The sequence below is a fragment of the Babylonia areolata genome, chromosome 1, assembly GCF_041734735.1.
Source record: "Babylonia areolata isolate BAREFJ2019XMU chromosome 1, ASM4173473v1, whole genome shotgun sequence".
Taxonomy (NCBI): Eukaryota; Metazoa; Mollusca; class Gastropoda; order Neogastropoda; family Buccinidae; genus Babylonia; species Babylonia areolata.
This window is the reverse complement of record NC_134876.1, coordinates 73065966-73087304: the sequence shown is the minus strand read 5'-3', so window position 1 is coordinate 73087304 and position 21339 is coordinate 73065966. Positions and strand designations below refer to the sequence as shown.

At 39.5% G+C, this 21339-nt stretch overlaps 1 protein-coding gene across 1 annotated transcript in view; it reads left to right on the top strand.

The window, feature by feature from the left end:
• The window catches only part of LOC143287172 (tubulin-specific chaperone D-like), a 43964-nt gene that overhangs the window by 2668 nt on the left and 19957 nt on the right, over positions 1–21339 (top strand). Inside the window, exons 4-22 of the mRNA XM_076595119.1 lie at positions 1242–1343; positions 2513–2659; positions 3537–3675; positions 4624–4719; positions 5055–5187; positions 6066–6208; positions 8348–8408; positions 8764–8870; positions 9510–9572; positions 10089–10245; positions 11579–11666; positions 12700–12785; positions 13389–13469; positions 14032–14105; positions 14846–14963; positions 16170–16285; positions 18274–18336; positions 18987–19042; positions 19415–19496. Of these exons, the coding sequence (XP_076451234.1) occupies positions 1242–1343; positions 2513–2659; positions 3537–3675; positions 4624–4719; positions 5055–5187; positions 6066–6208; positions 8348–8408; positions 8764–8870; positions 9510–9572; positions 10089–10245; positions 11579–11666; positions 12700–12785; positions 13389–13469; positions 14032–14105; positions 14846–14963; positions 16170–16285; positions 18274–18336; positions 18987–19042; positions 19415–19496 (1912 nt within the window). The remainder of the gene's footprint in view (positions 1–1241; positions 1344–2512; positions 2660–3536; positions 3676–4623; positions 4720–5054; positions 5188–6065; positions 6209–8347; positions 8409–8763; positions 8871–9509; positions 9573–10088; positions 10246–11578; positions 11667–12699; positions 12786–13388; positions 13470–14031; positions 14106–14845; positions 14964–16169; positions 16286–18273; positions 18337–18986; positions 19043–19414; positions 19497–21339) is intronic.

Below are 21339 nucleotides of genomic sequence, written 5' to 3'. Positions count from 1 at the left end.
GGGTTGTTTTATTGTACTCTGCACTGTGATACCAAGACAAATGCTGACACTGTGACAGTGAGAAAGCCATTGGAAAGTTTAAATCCATGGCTTCATTCTATCAGCCCCAAATGATAGAAAAGAAAAACGCAATGGAGCAGGATGTCATGAGGGCCAAAGTGATGATCTGCTTGCTGACTGTGGATTCAGATCTGCTGCTTGCTACTGCAGACAAGTTTTTGAAGGCTGTATCAGTGTTATATAGACTTTCCTCACATTTTTCAGTCAGTTGGAATCATGTTTTTAGCCCACTGGACTACACAAGTTTGGTTTATGGTCTTTTCTCAAGTTTGTCAGTCAATCAATTAGAATTCTGTTGTTTATAGCCCACTGTACTGATTTAGCTCAGTTCATGGATATAAATTTAAGCTCTTCATCCTGTTTATTGCCCATCTGTTCACAACCAAGTTGGATTGGAAACCTCCTCCCCTTTGACACATTTGTGCACTAATTTCTTCATTTGAAAACATTGAAGTGACCATGGTTACTACTAGTGTGTGTGTGTGTGTGTGTGTGTGTGTGTGTGTGTGCATTTGACATGCATGTCATGATGTATGTAAATAAATGCCTGTTTTGGGATGAACCTCAACACTAACAATAATTCAGTTGTCTGTTCCCATCATCTTCCAGTCTGAGACATTCATCAATACTGATTTAGTGATTAAATACAATTTTATCAAGCTGTTTATGTAAGGTAAGAAAACCATTCATTTGTCTTTCTAATAATAATGATAATAATAATATATTTATGTCAACTTTGGTTGTAAAGAGTGCTTGGTAAAAAATTGCTACACTTACCTACTCTGAAACTACACTTTTTGCTCATCCAAGCTACGCTTGTATCTGTTTGGGGGTAAATGAGTCTGTGTGTGTGTTTGCATTCTTTTTTTTTTTCTTCTTGTAACCTTACAAACTGCCAGTACAGAGAGTATAACGAAGGAAGTCATCGGGCAGTATAGAATGAGCTGAGACTGTTGACAGTGTCTTATTATACAGTTGATACAGTTGATAGTGATTGAATATGGGTCCAATTTTTTTTTCACGGCATCAGAATTTTTGGGAAAGGGAATAGCCATTTAAAATAATGTTGATCATTTTTGGTTAATTAGGTTCATTTGTGGAAATAAAAATGACACATGGTAGCCAGTGCTAGTTATTCAAGGTGACATAATGTCAATCAGCATTGTGCATTGTGATATCAGATGCGAGGATTCAAGGTGGTGGTGAGACTGTTGCCCCATGAAGTGGCTGACATGGAACCTGTACTGTCACTGATTGACCAGCAAGACCCGATGGATGTGGAGGTGTGTAAAACCATGTTCATTCACGCTCCTGTACATCAGCTTTAAAAACTGACTACTTCCTGATGTTCTGTAGGAGTAATTCTGGCACTGTGTGTGTGTGTGTGTGTGTGTGTGTGTGTGTGTGTGTGTGTGTGTGTGTTTGTGTGTGTGCATGCATGCATGAATGCATGTGTGTGTGCTTGATCATGTGTGTGTGTGTATGGATGTGTGGGTTTGGTGTTCCGAGTGAATCTGAAAAGGGAAGGGGGTGGGAAGAGTGTGTTCAAGTAAATAGTGATGCACACAAACACACACACACACACACACATATACGTGCGGAAAAAACAACACTCACACAGTACATACACACACAATACACACACACACACACACACGCACACGCACACACACACACATATTCCCATGCCGCTCATTCCGAGTCCCTTATACATGGCCACACCTGGATTCATCTGCTGCTGTCCCAGCATCGGCAGTCCACAGGGAACCATCAGTGTTAGGTCATGAGAAGGCCACATCCCAGAGGACACTGCACTGCTGCAGTCACCTTGGTGGTGATCAGTAATGCCTGTTTTGATTTCGTGTATTTAGGACACCACCTACTAAAGCCCCTACTGACAACAATAATGGCTTTGTTGCAAGCCTGACTGACTGATCTCCCTCCCAGAGTAGAAACCGCCACCATATCTCTCTGACGACTGTTATGCATGAATTTGTTGAAACTGAAGACGTTAACATGACTTGACCCAAGCATGGAACTTAGTGGATGGCTATCAAAACAGGTCACCATGAATTCATGGCATAAAAGGCAACATAATTTGGGACTTCTTATCATATTGATGATAAAGAAAGAGGAGGATTACGATGACAATGCACACACACATGCACACGCACGCCCCCCCCCCCCCTCCCCATCATGCACCCCCCCACACACACACACTCACACAAACATCACACTTTTATTCACACATACAAACACACACACACACACACACACACACACATGCATACACACATACACACACACACACACACACACACACACACACACACACACATATACATCAAAACAAACACACACAGACTGTTTACTCACACACATGCATGATTTAAAAAAAAGTCTACACATTACACAGACTGAACACATGTTAGTGTGTGCTTGGTGGCTGCAGTCATGGCAGACACGCTACATGCTGCTGCTGTGGCTGTCCATGGTGTGCATGATCCCCTTTGACCTGCGACGCTTGGACAGCAACCTGCCCCAGGGGAATGGGTCCGACAAGCAGCCAGTCATGGAGCGCATCCTCAGCATTGGCAAGGTGGGGCGGACATTTTGAGCCCCCTTTTCTCTCTCTCTCTCTCTCTCTCTCTCTCTGTGAATGTTTGATTGCTTGATGCACAAAATCCGTTTACAATTCATTGGATTCAGAGACTTGTGGCCCTATGTCTTATCTCTCTTTTTGTGAATGTCTGTATGTCTTATATAAATCTAGTTCTGTTTCTGTGGGTTCGGAGAGTCATGCTCAAAGCCACCCCCGAAAATGGAGTGTGGCTGCTACATGGTGGGGTAAAAACGGTCATACAATTAAAAGCCCACTCGTGTGCATATGAGTGAACGTGGGAGTTGCAGCCCACGAACTAAGAAGAGAAGAAGATACTCAGAGCCTTCTCTTTCTTTTTCTGTGAAGATCTGTATACGAGTTGCATGCAAAAGCATATTCATAGCCTACTCTTTTTTCTCTGTGAAGATCTGTTTACCAGTTGCACACAAAAGCAAACTCGTAGCCTCTTTTTTTCTCTATGAAGATCTGAAAACCAGTCACACACTCAAGCTAACTCATAGCCTTCTCTATCTCTGAAGGTCTGTATAATTGTTGCACATTAAAGATGTTTCTATTTCTGTGGATTTAAACATGTCTCTGAATGTCTATCACAATCAGACTCTGCTTCCATTTCTTTGGGTTTAGAGGCTTGTCATCCTCTGCCTCTCCCCTTCTGCGGGTTCCATTTCTTTGGATTTTCTGTTACTTTAAAAATGAGCTTATATATATGATGTTTATTAATCTTTTCGGTGAATTCACATCTGCATGCTTGCACACAGACAGACATGGTTACCACAGACAGTAATGATGATATTTATTATTTGATGCAATTTATCTGCCTAGCACAGTAGCAGAGACAATGTTTCATTTTCAGCTATACTTGACGGTCAATGACAAGTGTCGAGATGCGGCTTCATATCTCCTTTCACATTTCTTGACCCGTCCTGATGTGAAGAAAGAGTTGCTGCCTCAGGTTGTCGACTGGAATTTGAAGATGATCTGCACATCAGATGGTATGCGATGCAGCATTTCCTGGGATTAGGGCCTTGGCTGTCTGCACACATGAAAACTTAATTGCATGAGATAGACTTGTGTCTTGCATGCATGACGTATGTACACACACACACACATAGGTAGACGCATGTACATTCTTACACAATCTCGCATGCTGAGTTTTTCACACTAACATGTACACACACACAAACACACATACACACATGCATATACTGCACACAAAATGATACATACTCAAGCATATACATTCACACACACATACAAAGATGCAGAGACAGACAGACAGACAGACATGTGCACACACACATACGCACACACACACACACATACACATACCACATAGATATGCTATGCACATAAGGATTATAATTCAAACATCTACATTCACACACACATTCAGAGACACAGAAACAGATGCACACATTAACATTTGTGCATACATCGTGAGCGTATGCATACATACACATACAAGCACACACAGAGGAGAGTATGAGAGTGTATGTGCATGTATGTGAAATGTGCTGGAGCACAAGAGAAGAAGAGAGATGTGTAAAGAAAAAAAGGGTTGAGAGAAAGTACACATATGAATTGTAAAACTAAAAAGTTAAGGTAAATACTTCTGAGCTGAAGAAATAACAGTTATGTGGTGGATCAGATAGATAAAACTGAAAATATAGTAGCTTGGAGAGACCAAGAGTTTGGAGAAAGAAAGAGAAATTAATCATAATAATTTTTGGAATAAGTCACTCTTGAATGTGGAAAAAGTCACTCTTGAATGAATAGATAAATCAATATATATATATTCCCCCCACACCCCTGATAATTAATCATGCAGATTTTCAGGAGACATGAAAGGAAGGCATATGAGACATGAAATTGAATGTGACAATGGTAATTCCTTCGATGAAAGAGACGTTAGTGGGCATATGTGTATGTGTGTGTGACAGTGGAAACAATGAAAGGAGTGAACAAGGCAGTGGGGTCTTTGGCCACTCTGGCTCTCCTCTTCAAGCATGGCAAACGGGAGGACCTGCTGACATATGGTTAGAGCAGTGTGTGTGTGTGTGTGTGTGTGTGTGTGTGTGTGTGTGTGTGTGTGTGTGTGTTGGTGCATGTGTGTGTGTGTGTGTGTGTGTGTGTGCGCATGTGTGTGTGGTGTGGGTGTGTGTGCTCTGTGCGTGTGTGTGTGGGTGGTGTGTTTATGTGGTTGTGTGTGTGTGTGCATGTGTGTGCCTATGTGTGTGTGCTTTTGTGTGTGATTTTATGTTTGTCTGTGTGTGTGCAGGCACACATATGTGTGTGTGTGTGTGTGTGTGAGTGTGTATGTAGTGTCTTTGTCAGTGGAGGGGTGATGACAGAACAACCTGTCTGTTCACAGCTTCTGTGGTGCTGAGCTCGGTGACACAGTGCAACTTCATGGAGAGCAACAACACCTTGCTGAGGAAGTCCACCACTAAACTCATTCAGAGGCTGGGCCTTATTTTCCTGAAGCATCAAGTGACAGCATGGAGGTTAGTTCCTTTGATGTTTCAGGTGGCTTCAGAGCCACAGTGACAGTGCAGTTGGCTTCCAGCCATTGTGGCAAATTGGTTTGCATCATGGACTGATGAGATTGGAGGTTGTGAGTTTGAACCCCATTTGAGTCATATCATTATTGGGTTCTTTGGTCCTTGTTTGGATTCTAACCTCCACACACAGTGTGACTGGCTTGGTGAGAAGATTTTTGAACACACAGTTGAGTGTCATTGTCATCATCCTCATGGATATGTCCTCTACATCCTAATGCCGGGGTTTATAGTGAAAGGAAGTGTAGAGGACAATCCAGTCATGAAGTCTTGAACCTGATTGAATTTCCGAAGCAACACTGTCAAAACCTGCATCCTCACCTATTATCATGTTATAACTGTACAGAAAAATTGTTCAAGATTCTCTGGCCTTTGATGCCTTGCTCTCACAGGACTTCAGTTTCATTTTTCCCTCTACTACACTGCGTTTCGTTAGTTTATGTCAGACTTTAACATTGGCAGGCAGATGGGGACTATGGTTGAAGGGGTTTGGTAGTGGCCTTTGTTCCAGGGGAGGCACTAATACAGTTTGGCTGTGCAACAAAGCATTATTGGCATCACTAGAGGGCTTAGTAGATGAGGTTCGGTCTCCTTCTCCACCCACATTTCCTTTGAGAAAATAGCTTTTAGACATGTTCCATTCCTGTTGAAAAGGACGGAGGATAGAGGTAAGAAACACATATTGACTTGATGAATGTGCAGTTCAGATGACTGACATTATACAAGTTGATATTATGCATGATCCAGTTATATCAAAAAGCCAAGGTGCGTGGAGTCACTGAATTGGTGAATCTTATGCGCATTAATGTTGATGTTTGTGACAGATATCAGAGAGGCAGCCGCTCCTTGGCAGAAAACCTCAGAGTTGGTGCTGCCAGCAACCCAGCAGCTGCTGTCAGCACTGAATCCAAACTTGAACAGGAAGAGGAGGAATTTGATATTCCAGAGGAGACAGAAGAAGTCATTGGTGGGTTACATTTAGTTACTTGAAGTTTCAGGTTGTTAACTATAAATGTTTGTTAGCTGGTTATATTTCAGAATTGTTTGTTGTCTTCAGAAATGACTTGACTGTGTTTAACCCATTTGTAAAAAAAACAAAGAAAAAAGGAGTGCTCTCCTCTTCCCAGGGAATTTTAAGGATTCAGTGGTAATAAATGAAGAAAATTCTAGTACAAAAACTGTAGGTGATACAGAAGCAAAGTAAACATTTGTGAAGGAAAATGATTTTTGAATCTGATTCTAGCCCCCCCCCCCCCCCCCCCCCCAAGTTATTTCAGTTGTAGTTAACTATTCATGCATTTCAGAATGACATTTTTTATGCATCAAAGAAGTCTGTTTCCACCTCTACAGAATGACATCCCCCCCAAAAAAGAAACAAAATATAGCTGGAAATTGCATGCTCATTGTCAGATTTTACCTGTAGAAGAAAATAAAACATGTTTTATGTTTATGATAACAGTCACAACACTTGTATACATGTAAGTGAATAACTGTCCCAACAATGACAGTTGAGGGTCCAGTCAAGATAAAAAGTCAATCGCATACTCAGAAACTGAGCAGTCAAGCATTTTTTTTAACACCTAAGAGCTATCCACTTTAGAGGGGAAAGTTCTTGGATGATACTCACTCCCTCCTGGTTGCTAATGAGCCCATAAATCGTCTGCTGTGCATCTGATTTTCCTCTTCTACACAGAATTTGGTCAACTGATCAGTGACAAAAGTTTGAAGAAACAAAAAGATGTGATTCTGTCTGTCAACTTTTGGTTTCATGAAATCATGGATTCTTGGCTGTTGTCTATTTCCTGCAAATTGAACACTGATGATCAGAGCCACACCCCGTTTTACGTTCTTCGTTTGGTCTTTGACCTATCATCTTAACCACTCCTTTCTCTCTCCTCCCTTACTATCACTCATTGTTACTTGCTCAATATTGATATCTTATTGGATAGATAGACTGGACAAAATGCTGAATATCGCTATCAGTTTTGTCACTGTTGTTGTCATCATCCTCAAGTTTAAATTGATCATAAGACTGGATAGATAGATACATCTCTCATTGTTATTACCATACACAGTCATCTGCTCAGGCTGCAGAGTTGTGTTAATCTGTTGCTGGACAAAGTTTCTGATGCCTGTTTTGCATATGATGCAAACCCACTTTTCACGCACGCTTGTAGTCCAGTTATCAAAACATTATCAAGAAGAAATGGTTCCTCCACGTGATGAATGCTTATTTAAATAGTATATTTATAATCCAGACACAATAAACTAACCATTCAGAGTCTGTGTTCATTGAACCAAACTCCAATGAAGGAAAAATCGGAATAGATGCGTGTCATCAGTGGATGTCTTACAGGCACAATGGCAACATTTTGTGTGGGACATCAGCTGATGTGTTGTAGGCACTAAAAAGGTTAATGAATTGGAATCTGCTGCTTTTAGCGGTTGTGAATCTTTAAGCATTTGTTTGAGTGTAGTGAAAACAAATATTTGTAAATTAAGGTTTTTTGAAACAATTGATTATTACTTGAAACAGTTGATTATTATTTTTTTTTTCATTATTAACAAATCAATAAAGAAAAGAAACTGAGTGTTTAATTACACATTCTTTACCATTACCCACTGGTGCAGACTCCAGCAGGGGTCTGGATTCCTCAATAAAGAAATGAAATTGAGTGGTTCATTTTACAAGTTAATTCTGATTAATGAATTATTACAGAAGATAAATGAAATTAGAGTGAGAATGGGAATAGCTTATTCATCCTAACTGCCAAGTTTATATGTGTTTATTAGTTAAGTGGTGTATCATAATGATTATCTTGGTGGATGAATTTTACATATCCTGTTGCAGATGTGATTCCATACTTTAATGCAGGGATTTGTTATCATGTTTTTAATGTGATGTAGATTTGGGAATTTGTACAGCTGTAATCCTCATTACTGGTTGGTTGGGTGCTAAGCTTTAAAAAATGAGATGCAGTGAGATTTTTTTTTTTTTTGGGGGCCTATGTTTATCTGCTCAAAGTTTATGATTCTTTCAGAAAATGTGGAATGTGAGAAGCATTTGATTATTGCCAATTAATTTTTTTGTTCCCAATCTCTACAGGACTGTTACTGGGATGTTTGAAAGACAAAGATACAGTAGTGCGATGGTCTGCTGCAAAAGGGTGAGTGGCTGTTTGTTGCAGTAATTATGAGATGTATGTGTTTGTGTGTATGTGTGCACATGAACATTTGAATGAATGTGCCTGAAACTTCAGTGATTGTGAATATATAATGTGCTATTTTGTGGTTTTGTGTGTCTCTGTGTGTGAAAAGATAATTTGTCTTTTCTGTTTATTTTTTATGCTTTTGGTACAGAATTTTCGATTATGAACTGATTCAATGCATGTATGTAAAACAATTTGAAGATGGGTAAAGCTGCAGTAAATGACTTTTGATAAGTACAATCACAGTGTTGGAGACACTGCTTTGCTAAATGACTATCACCAGTGTTCCTTAAATAGAGCCCTGGTGTTGCAGAGTGGGTCGGGTGACGGGGCGGTTGCCCAAAGAGCTGGCAGATGAAGTGGTGGGATCAGTGCTGGAACTGTTCAGTTACCAGGAGACAGACGGCGCCTGGCATGGAGGTAAAAAGGGGAGGGTGTGGGTGGGTGTGGATATGGGTGGAGGGAGGGAGGGAGAGTTTGAGAGTGAAGTAGGGTGGGTAGGATGTGTGACGGGAGTTTTGAATTGAGCAGCTCAGTGATGAATTGCACTGATTTGCATTGTATTGTGTGTGTTGTATTGCTTAGTATTGTTTTAGTATTTTATTGTATCAAATTTTTGTGCTTTGTTGGAGTTCATTTCCTGTGTTAACTTGATCAGGCACTCCCCAGTGTTGTTCATTGTGTCTGTGCTGTGGTATTCCCATTCCCATTTCTCCCCTTTGCTCCCCCACTTTTTTTTTTTTTTGGAAGTGGTTTGTTGTACAAAACATAGCTTGGAACAAATATTTACTGCAAGGTGGGTTCACACACACACACACACACACACTCTGAATGCATGCTGCACACGTTTATGGTTTAATCTGAGACTGGCAACAAGACCACCGATAAAAGACTCCCTTGCTTCCTCACTTCAACAGTTAGGTCCCCATTCCCCTGGTATAGTTATTGCTTGCTGTCTTGATCTGAACTCATAGGCATTGTGAAACTGCTGCCAAAAGAACTTTATCTGATGCATGTGTTGTAATCACAGATAAAGTGATCCTGTTTTTATTGTGTCAGGTTGTTTGACTCTTGCTGAGCTGGGGAGGAGAGGACTTCTGTTGCCAGAGAGGCTGGATGATGGTGAGCATGTTAATCTGTTCATGACATCAAAAGTTTACACAAATACATATGCACACACACTCGTAGTCGTATGCACACATTTTATATGTGGTGAGAAATTATTTACCATCCATCGTCATCTGTTGAGTATATATCCAATCTTTGTTGCAATGTGTGTGAAAATGCATACTTGTGTATGAATGCTGCAAACAAAATTCTTTGGGTTGTTTATCCTACTATTCTCTATTTGTCTCACTCTGTCCTCTCTCTCTCTCTCTCTTTTATATTCTCTGTTTCCCTCTCTGTGTCTGTCTCATTTAAAAGAGTTGCTTCTCTTATTTCTGCCTTCTTCCCCATCCTGAAAAGTTTCATTTTGTGAAATTGTCTTGTAATGGGAGAGTTGATTTTCCTGCTATTGTATTCTGATTATAGTCAGTCATTCAGTGTTGCCTGTGTGTAATGCAGGTTCTGTTGAAAGGATGGAAAATTATGTTATATTTTTTATTGGTTAACACAGGTTCTTTGTGTTTTCAACAGTGGTACCCATTGTGCTGAAAGCTTTGCTGTATGATGAGAGGAGGGGGAGCTACTCTGTGGGCTCTCATGTACGAGATGCAGCATGTTATGTTTGCTGGGCCTTTGCTAGAGCCTATGACCCCAAGGAAATTGCACCATACGTCAACGAAATTGCTAAGTAAGATTTCAGATTGCTGTCTTGGTGTCTCTTTTTTTTTTTGAAGTTTTAGTTTTCAGTTATATGTATATGTATGTATGCATGAAAAAATTGTGTGGAATAAAACATCTGAATTTGTGTTTTTTTGTATTCTTTATAATGCTGTATCAACAATTTTGTAAATGCAGATGAATTTGTGGTTTCTATGGCTTTGATAAAAGAAATGTTATGATTTCGGATATGTGAAAAAAAAAAAAAAAAATCCAGTGCTATAGTACAACTGGACGGCCAGAAGATCTGCACAAACAGAGTTTGTCTTTAGACTTGTCCTCTCAAAAAGTCTATATAGGTGCATGTCGATTGTATGCACTCACACATGCATGCACACATGTGCACACACATACACACACACACTTATTTGTTGCAGACATCTTTTTTTTGTAGAACATGTTTAATTACAGATACTATACTGTGACCCACTAATGCAAACTCTCACAGGTGTCTGATTCCTGTCCTGTGCAATTAACTTGTCCACCCTAATGGAGAAATTGAAAGCAGCTTTGGCAAGTAGCTTCCATTAGTATACTTACCTCACTTCTGTTAACATATGCAGTGCTTTCTTTTCTGGCAGTCATCTTCCTTTCCTGACTTGTGCATTCTCGTAGTTAAGTTTTTTCACTTTTTTTTTGTTTTGTTTTTGTTTTGCTGCCCCATCATCTGCACCGTTTCAGTGGCATTACTCCCACGCCACTAATTTAGATTCCCCCACACACGGCCACACCCGGGTTCGTCAGTCGCAGTTCCAGAGTCGGCAGCCCACAGGGAACCATCGATGTTAGGTCGCCAGGAGGCCACACACCAGAGGAGACCCTGCACTGCTGCTGAGTCACTTCGGTGGTGTTCAGTAGTGCCTGTTCTACTAATGACAATAATGGCTTAGTCGCGGAGCCAGACTGAGTGAGCGTCCCCCCCAGAGTGGAGACCGCCACCACGTCCCTCAAACAACAGCCCCCCATGAATCTGCCGACACTGACGACATTGTCAGGACTCACCCCAAGCATGGAAGTGGAGGGGTATCGAAACTGAGGTCACCATGAGAGCAGGGCATGGAAGGCCACAGTTTTCGCATTGCTACCTTTCTCTACGTTGATCATTTCTCTGTAGTTGCATGTTATGTCTTTCATTTGGACATAAGACTATATCTCTTGTTAGGGCGATTTGGACAAAATATAGCCCTGATTGCACTTGATCGGTGGACACACTTCTTATGCAAGTGGAACATTCTTATGGGCTACATCAGTCAATGAACATGATAGTGAATAAGCCTGACCCAGTGTCCTGTGTACTGTTACAGTGCCTTGGTCATTGTGTCCATCTTTGACCGAGAGGTGAATGTCAGGAGAGCGGCGGCTGCAGCCTTTCAGGAGAACGTTGGGCGTCAGGTAAGAGGCAAAATATTCATTTTTCCTTTGTCACTGTTTACCTTGTTTGTGGTGCAAGTTTAAAAAAAAAAGAAAAAAAAAAGAAACCAGATGAGATGAAATGGGTTGATGAAATTGAAATATAGGAAAAGCAGACTTGAAAAGATAATGAAATTAATGAAAGTATAATATGATATCGCTTGACTTGAGAGTGAAACTGCAAGAGGTGAAGAGAAAGTAAATCAAAGGAGAGAAAAGAAGAAAACAAAGGAAAGTTTCCAATAGATAAGGACTTAAACTTTTCCTACTGCATCACTGTTAATTACATTTAGTTGCAAAATTGCAAAAAAAGGAAATAAGATACAGATCTTTTCCCAGCCAGCATCATATTGCAGACTGGAGATGGATTTATCACTTTATGGATTTTAGATTTGTACTTTCTTTCCTTTACAAATAAAACGAATAGCACAATATGTGTTAAGTTTTAATGGTGGTAATTCAGAATGTAACAAAAGAGTAATTAGCGCTTTGAAGTTATCATCTGTTAATGTATGTATTGAGAAACGTTTTGCTACAGTGTGTACAGCTGATATGAAAAGAAGCCCACATTGGTTACAGATTTTTTTAGAAACATGTGTGAATTGTTTATTTTTGAAATGCTGTGTTGCAGTTCTTATCATGAGGCAATACAAAAAGCAATTGTTTAAGTGGATAAACGTGAAACATATTGTAGGTAAGGTGTGTGAGTGTGTGTATGTGTGTGTGTGTGTGTGTGTGTGTGTGTGTGTGTGTGTGTGTGAGTGTGTTTCATAAGCTACTTTTGTACAGAAGGAATGTTAACCCTTATTTTATTCAAATTGATGCAGACATTATGATAATCCTTGTTGTGTTCTTGATTATGTTGTTTTCTGAAATCTCCATGCCCCAGTAGGGGTCAAAGGTTGATAAAATCTTGAATCTTAAATCACGTGTGTGCGTGTGTGCATGCGTGCGTGCATGCATGCATGCATGCGTCTGTGTGTGTGTGTGTGTGTGTGTGTGTATGTGTGTACAGGGCACATTTCCTCATGGCATTGATATACTGACCACAGTAGACTACTATGCTGTGGGCACACGCAGTCACTGCTATCTTGACCTCAGGTGTGTGCCTTCATGTTGTTACTTTCTCTTTCTTTTTGCTGTTATTTGTTTTTTTTATTTCTGTTTGTTTGGAACATCTTTTTGGTCCTTTGTATTGTATTGTTGGTTTGTTTTTTTTATTACTTGCAACTAGATACTTCATTCTATTTCTCTTCTCCAGTTAACACTTTAGTAAAGACTTCTCCTGGACCCAGAATTGACATATTAATGGACCGTCTGATTTTTGTGACTGATGAATACAGAGGTGTGTTTGAAATCTCATGAAAATGACAGGTCATCTCCATCTTTGTTCAAGGTTATTAGATTAAAGCTATCAGGGACATTTTTCTGTTTGTTGCCCCTCAGCTAAACTTAAACTTATCAAATCACATACAGAATGTTGTGCAAAAATAATAGCTTATTTGTGATATTGATTATTTGAAAGTCAAGATAATTTTACCGATTAGCAGATTACTCAGCATGTCCTCAACAGATTGTGACTAGACTTTGCTCAGCTGTAACTGTCAGTAGTCACTGGAGCATCATCTTGACTCTTGAAGGCTCCATGCACATTCCTTGAACTGGAAAAAAGATTTATATGACTGGATCTGGTCTCTGTTGCAGCTTGTTCATTGCTCAGTTTGAAGAGTACACAGTGGCTATGATTGATCACTTGGTCTCAGTCAAAGTCAGCCACTGGGACAAGTAAGTGATGATCGTGCTTTTCGATTTTGTGTGTGGGCTTAAATCATGTGGTGAATCATGTTACGTCATCTGTGATCTTGTGATCAGATATTGTTCACAGAAATTTTCTAGTTCCATCAGATGCACTGATATATGTATGCTTATGCATGTTTGCTGGAGTGTGGATGTACCAAAAAAAACCCACATCATTCTTACAAATATATACATGTGTGCACATTTACTAGCATGTCCCCCCCACATACATAAACACAGGCATGCTAGCAATCATGCATTCACATGTACATGTATATATACACACATAAGTGCACACACATGCACATAAGCATGTGTAATTTACACACAGATATGCATGCTAATATGCATGCACTTTGTATTTGTTCATACACAGACATCCACCTTTTTAGGAGTAAATTTATGAATATATAGATATATGTACATACACATACACACACCATGTGCATGGACATATGTTTATAATCAGAGATTACATTAATTACTTATTTTTGATTGTAGTTAGTACATTTTCATGCAGTTCTTAAAAAAAAGTTTTTATTTTCCACAGTTCTGTCAGAATTGATGCTTCAAAAGCCCTTCACAAACTGACAGTTATTGCTCCTGAATATATGGCGGAAAAAGGTATGTTTCATGGAAATTTTCTTGATACTTTAGTGTGGAAAAGTCGTGTGCAGATCTTGACTTTTTTTTTTAATAATATTTTTAGTGTGAAGTTTGCTTGAAGCTAAATTCATTAGCATACTTTGACATGTAGTCAAACATATGAAGAATGAAATACAGTTATGGATTATGGGACCTTTAATTTGCATATTTGATTTTCTATCTGCTTATGTATGCTACTGGTATAAAGATGCTAGCAGGTCTGCACATAGGTTTACCTGGGAAATGGAAATGCTCTGCCAAGGGCCTGAATTTCACATGGAGAAATCTGCTGTGATGAAAATGTTATACAGTATAATAGTGTAACTGACATAGATTTTACCTGAAAAATAATCTCTTTTCCTTAACTTCAACATTTGTGCCCAGTACTAGTTGTAGAGGGCATCTTATTTGTACATACATAGTGAGTTCTCCTGAACTGATTGTTATTTCTATGCATTATGATTGAGATTAGAATAATCAATTCAAAGACAGAGTTGCCAGTTATACATGGTGTATGTTGGTGCCACATATGTAACTGCATTAAGATTTTATTTCAGAACATGGATTTTGCCTTTGGTGTTGTAGTACATAAAAAAGCATGTCTTCTCATATCCTTGAATAGGAAACTGAACAGTTCTTTTCTGTTTTTATTTTTACTGTAAATTTTTTTTTCTAGAAAGAAAGCAAAAATTGTGAATATGATATCTGTCTGTTATCAGCCCTGCCATCTTTGCTGTCGATGACCTCAGGGATTGACTTATTTCAACGACACGGAGCCATCATTGCGGCTGCTGAGATCACCCACGCTCTGTTTCTTCATCATCACTCCAGTGGCAAGTGAGGGCATTCAGGTGTTTTTGTTGATTGCTGGACCGCCCCATGCCTACTGCAAAAAGCTTCGCTGGAAACTTATCCCACTTCATAGTGTACATGCCCTCATGAGTGTGGAGTATTTGTGCCTTTCGGCTGGAACCAAACTTAGAAAAGTTAACTGAGAGGTCATTAAGAGAGAGTGCCCCTGGGGTTGTGGCTTTGAGCTTGTTGACTTGTTTGTCCATTTTCAAATTCTTTTAGACCAGAGAGCAGGTAGAAGGGAGAGGCTGCAAAAAATCCAGGAGGAGTTCCAAAAGGTTAGTTTTGAACTCTGTCCATCTGAGGGGAGTCATCACAGCCACCTTGCACTTCACCTTGGAAACCTTGCGGAGGACTTCAGAGATGAGAGGAAACTGGAACAGTGTAGATATGGACATGGACATGGCTTCAACTGCAGTAGCCTGTGGGTCCAGTATTGGAGTTAAATATGTTCAGCAACTTGATGTTCCACCTGGTAGAAAACAGATAAATGTATTAGCACTTCCTTCAAGGAGACTCATTTTGTGCAGTGGCGTGATTGACTTCACTCTGCTTGGTCTCAGTCAATTCATGCAGGTATACACCACTCAAGTAGGAGGTTGGCATATATTGTAGTCAGATAAGTGGAAAGAAAGACTCTGATAGACAACACTTCCACAATACTCCAGACCTGACTAAGTGCGTTGGGTTACGATGCTGGTCAGGCATCTGCTTGGCAGATGTGGTGTAGCAAATATAGATTTGTCTGAATACAGTGACGTCTCCTTGAGTAACTGAACTGAAGTGAACTGTTGTAGTGACATGTTATGGATGTAATTGTTGCTGTAGTGACTTGTATTTGATGTTTGTCAATTGCTGTAGATATATGTGATTGATATGTGTGTCCATTACTGTAGGGACATGTATTTTATGTTTTTGTCCATTGCTGTGATGACATGTAATAATGTATTTATCCAGTACTGTAGTGACATGTAATTGTTGGTTTGTCCATCATAATGTGTTTGTCCATTCTTATAGTGACATATAATAATGTGTTTATCCATTACTGTATTGACATGTTATTGTTGTGTTTGTCCATTACTGTAGTGACATGTAATGATGTGTTTGTCTATTACTGTTGTGGCATGTATTTGATTTTTATCTATTGCTATAATAACAGGTAACTGATGTGTTCCTCTTTGTTCTGGTCAGGACCGTGGAGTCAGTTCTGAGCAGTGCAGTGATTGAAGGCTTGCAGAACATTGCCCAGACACTGCACACAGCAAAGCTGTTCCGAGGGCACAGTGGAGAGTTGATGAAGAAGGCAGGTAGGGGGCCGTCTTTTGGGCTGAGTGGAGTCCTTTTGTGCAGTTTTTTTTTTTTTTTTCCACACTGACCTCCTGTTTGTGTCTTTCTCTGAACTTTCTCTTTGTGTCTTTCTCTGTACCTTTCGGTTTGTGTATGCTCCTTTCTGTTTGTGTCTTTCTCTGCACCTTTCTGTTTGTGTCTTTCTCTGCACCTTTCTGTTTGTGTCTTTCTCTGACCTTTCTCTTTGTGTCTTTCTCTACACCTTTCTGATTGTGATGTCTCTGCATCTTTCTGTTTTTGTCTGCACTTTTCTGTTTGTGTCTTTTCATGCACCTTTCTATTTGTGTCTGTTATTGTTGTCGACAAGGACAGATTGGAAGACTGGGCGATGCCTAAAATCTTTATCCTTGAGTAATAGAGTTTTTGAATCTTGAATCTTTTTTTTAATCTTGTACCTTTCTGTTTGTGTCTTTCTCTGCACCTTTCTGTTTGAGTCTGCACCTTTCTGTTTGTGTCTTTCTGTGCACCTTTCTGTTTGTGTCTTTCACTGCACCTTTCTGTTTGTGTCTTTCTCTGCACCTTTCTGTTTGTGTCTGCACCTTTCTATTTGTGTCTGTTATTGTTGTTGACAAGGACAGATTGGAAGACTGGGCGATGCCTAAAATCTTTATCCTTGAGTAATAGAGTTTTTGAATCTTGAATCTTTTCTTAATCTTGTACCTTTCTGTTTGTGTCTTTCTCTGCACCTTTCTGTTTGTGTCTTTGCACCTTTCTGTTTGTGTCTGCACCTTTCTGTTTGTGTCTTTCTCTGTACCTTTCTGTTTGTGTCTGCACCTTTCTGTTTGTGTCTTTCTCTGCACCTTTCTGTTTGTGTCTTTGCACCTTTCTGTTTGTGTCTTTACCTGCACCTTTCTGTTTGAGTCTGCACCTCATTGTTTGTGTCTGCACCTTTCTGTTTGTGTCTTTCTCTGCACCTTTCTGTTTATGTCTTTCACTGCACCTTTCTGTTTGAGTCTGCACCTTTCTGTTTGAGTCTGCACCTTTCTGTTTGTGTCTTTCTCTGCACCTTTCTGTTTGAGTCTGCACCTCATTGTTTGTGTCTGCACCTTTCTGTTTGTGTCTTTCTCTGCACCTTTCTGTTTGAGTCTGCACCTTTCTGTTTGAGTCTGCACCTTTCTGTTTGTGTCTTTCACTGCACCTTTCTGTTTGAGTCTGCACCTTTGTCTGCTCCTTCTGTTTGAGTCTGCACCTTTCTGTTTGTGTCTTTCTCTGCACCTTTCTGTTTGTGTCTGTACCTTTCTGTTTGTGTCTTTCTCTGCACCTTTCTGTTTGTGTCTGCACCTTTCTGTTTGTGTCTTTGCACCTTTCTGTTTGAGTCTGCACCTTTCTGTTTGTGTCTTTCTCTGCACCTTTCTGTTTGTGTCTTTCACTGCACCTTTCTGTTTGAGTCTGCACCTTTCTGTTTGTGTCTTTCTCTGCACCTCATTGTTTGTGCCTGTACCTTTCTGTTTGTGTCTTTCTCTGCACCTTTCTGTTTGTGTCTTTCTCTGCACCTTTCTGTTTGTATCTTTCTCTGTACTTTTCTTACCGAGAAAGCTTCTAGACTTATTGTTTCTGTTATTTAGATTTAGTCTATTATGTTTTTAACTTTTTGGGGTTTGTTTTTGGATGGGATGTGGTGAGATTTGTGTACAGGGATACACATACATCTGAATTTGCATGCAAGATCAGACATACAAGTAAACACACAGACAGTCTAGCAAACACAAACACACACACACACAAAAACAACAACAACAACAAAGAAACAAACAACAACAACAAAAAAAAACACACTCACACCATAGCCTCAAAAGTCGGCAAGCAGTGTTATTTGTTTATTTAGAAAAAAGGCAATTTTTTTTCTTCCATTGTTTCATCTTTAAACAGTAGAAATGTGCAGCCAGCCATTTTTCATGTTGATCATGGAAGGATCTGATCCATCATGGTTGATGTTTTTTTTTGTCAGTATGTCTGCTGATTGAGAAGCTGTCCCTGTCCAAACTGCCAGTCCACTCCCTGCCGATCATAGGTGAGCCTGGGTCACTTGGGTTGGGTGGTTGTGTGCTGTTAATTGTCAAATTTACCAGGTGTGTATTTTTCTGGGCAAAGATATTTGTTCAACAACTTTTTTGGGGGTATGAAAATCCATGTTGTGCTATGTTTATAAGAAGTTAAAAAAAAAATCTTATGAAAATCCATGTTGTGTTCAAAAGAACAGGCTCACTTGAATATTTCTTTACCAGGTAAATGCAGTTGTGATTTTTTCCCCTTTCCACTGGTTCTATCTTTCATTTTTTTCTTTTATGTTGAACTGATTATGTTTTGTTTTTATTCATTTTATTTTTTTAAAATTATTTTTTTGATACATGGAGCAGTCTTTTATTTTCCAGTGAGATGGGTTTTTTAAAATATTTAAAAAACAACAACAACATAATACATCATGTATCTTGCAGTGAAAGTGAGGCTGCTAGTTGGCAAATCTGTAAACAAAGTAGCAAGTATAATTTTTCATCACATTATATATCATGGAAGAACATATAGCAACAGTATTACAGTGTTACAATTTCAGTCAATTATTTTCACTTGTGTTATGAAAAAAAGTTGATGAATGAAAAAAAAAAAAAAATGGCAGAGTGTGAACATTTTGTCATGAGTCATTGTCTTTTTCTTTGGAATCAGACCTGTGGCATGAAATACTGTCGGACTGCCTGTCCAGCACGGAAGCTTATATTCAGGTAATGTCTTCTGCACCGTTTTCTTTTGGTTATGTTCTCTGTGCGTGTCTGTCTTCACATGCCTAGAATTTGTTTACTAGGCTGTGCCCATGTGTGTGTGTGTGAGTGAGTGTGCGTGTGTCTGCACGTGTGCGTGTATGCATGTGTGTGTACGTGTGTACGTGCGTATGCTCTTTCTGTGTGTGTGTTTGTGTGGGCTTTCTGGGGTGGGTGGGTATGTGAATGTGAGTAAATGTTTGTGTGTATGTGAGTGAGTGAGTGTGTGTGTGTGTGTGTGTGTGTGTGTGTGTGTGTGTTTCATGGGAAAAAGATTTTATAATTGCTGGCCATTGTCTGCTTTAATTATTTCATTGTAAGTTGTTGTGCACTCAGGCAGCTGCAGTGTCGGCCATACCAGCCTACTTCTCGGAATATTATACCCAGAAAGATGGATCTGCACAACCAGATAAACAAGGTAAATGGTGAAACAGCAAGTAGCTTGAGTCTGTGTTTTTGTGGGGCTTCTGTTTTGATGTCACATAATGTAGGGGTTCAAGTCGTCCAGCATATGCCTGAAATCCGGCACAGAACATCTTGACTTTGGGTAGTTTCCAGCATGGAGAAATTTTGTTTTGGTAGTTTCTGGCATGCATAAATTTGTTTGTCTGAGTTGTTCTCTCTGATTTCTCTGTTTATGTTCAGTGACGTCATTTTGTATGTGACGAAATTCGAACTAAAAAGAAATACTAGAGAAGTACTCAAATTCAGATTTGTCAAATCCAGTGTGTTGTTTACTTGTGCATGCATTGATGTCTTGAAAACTATGGGAGATAAATGCTTTGCCTCGTTCTCTGGCGATTTAGCAGTGAAAGTACATTCTCCAAACATATTTTGTGACAACATAATATTAATAACATCTTTTTGACGAAAAATTACAAAAATGCTGAGTCCCAGATCTGACAACCCTTCCTTTCTCGGGGAAATTGATCACTCATGGTTGCACATGATACCGCTTTTCTGTGTGCATGGAAAAAACACCCCCAAAACAGCTCCCACAGTGGCATGCGCATATATGCGCGTGCACACACAGACACCTGAAAAAAGAAAAACAGGTCGTTTTGCGATCGTTTATTGGCAACACCTTTTGAAAAGCCCTGGACATGTTTCCTTTGGTTTGTGCAAATCTGGAGAGAAAAAAAAAAGTATGGGTAGGGAGTATGAAATATAAATGTGATAATGATGACAACGACTGTTGCGACGCTACTGCCGTTGTATCTGAAGACGAAATGGGGGTTGTGGGGTGGAATACGTGTGTGTGCACACACACATACACACATGCACAAGATCACAGTTACATGCTTGCAGGCATGGGCGTGCTCACACTGATACACACATACATACAAACGCACTCGCACGTGCTCGATCACCATCTCTGCCTCAACCCTTGCCCGGGCTGCAAACATTGTCACTTTTTGCAACAGTTACTTTGTAGCAGTTGTGACAAAAACTTTGTAGCAATTGACTTTGAGTCTGTTTCTGAAATTACATAAGCACAGATGCTGCAATACCCTTCATGGCTGCAGTTTTAGTGTACGTTATTTAGATCTGGGAATTACAGCCAGAGTACCAAAGATTCATTTGTATCACTTGCATGAAATAATAGAGAGGTTGTGCACGCCCACTTTCATCAGACTTTTGTCAGGACTTCCCGGTTATTTTTAGCGAGAATAGATTTTAAACTATTTTGATGAGTATTTTTGTAAGTTTACAAGTTATTTTTCGTTTTATAATTACACCAGTTATTTGCTTTCATCTTCTATGTTTACTTTGATTGCGTTTGTTATCAAATCTCTGCCATTCAAGTATTCAAAGTGATGCATTTAAAATTCAACATAGAGCCTCCTCTGGCTTCGACTTTGGAGAGACTTGACAGACCGAATATCAGTTTTAAGCATCATTTTATCCACAGCATGCATACTTTTTCATGCCTTTGTCAGTTTGTGAAATTGAGGGAAGGGAAAATTGTTGTTTTGTTGGGCCCACATAGTATTTTCAGGCTTCAGTCTGGGCAGAAAATTTTTTTTCAGGCTTTGGTCTGGCTTTTAATTATTGTGTATGAGTATGGGTTAGTGTGCTAGTTATGGTGATGCATTAGTTCTTCTGGAGAGAGCTAATTGTAAAGGTGTTTTTGCTTCTGTTATTGGAAACGGCTTAGCAGTTGTTTTTTTGTTTGTTTTTCTTTTGTTTTCTAAATTTCTTTTATGTTTTGTTTATTGTCATTGTGCATTTTTATTTTCTATTTTATTTTATAGTTTGTT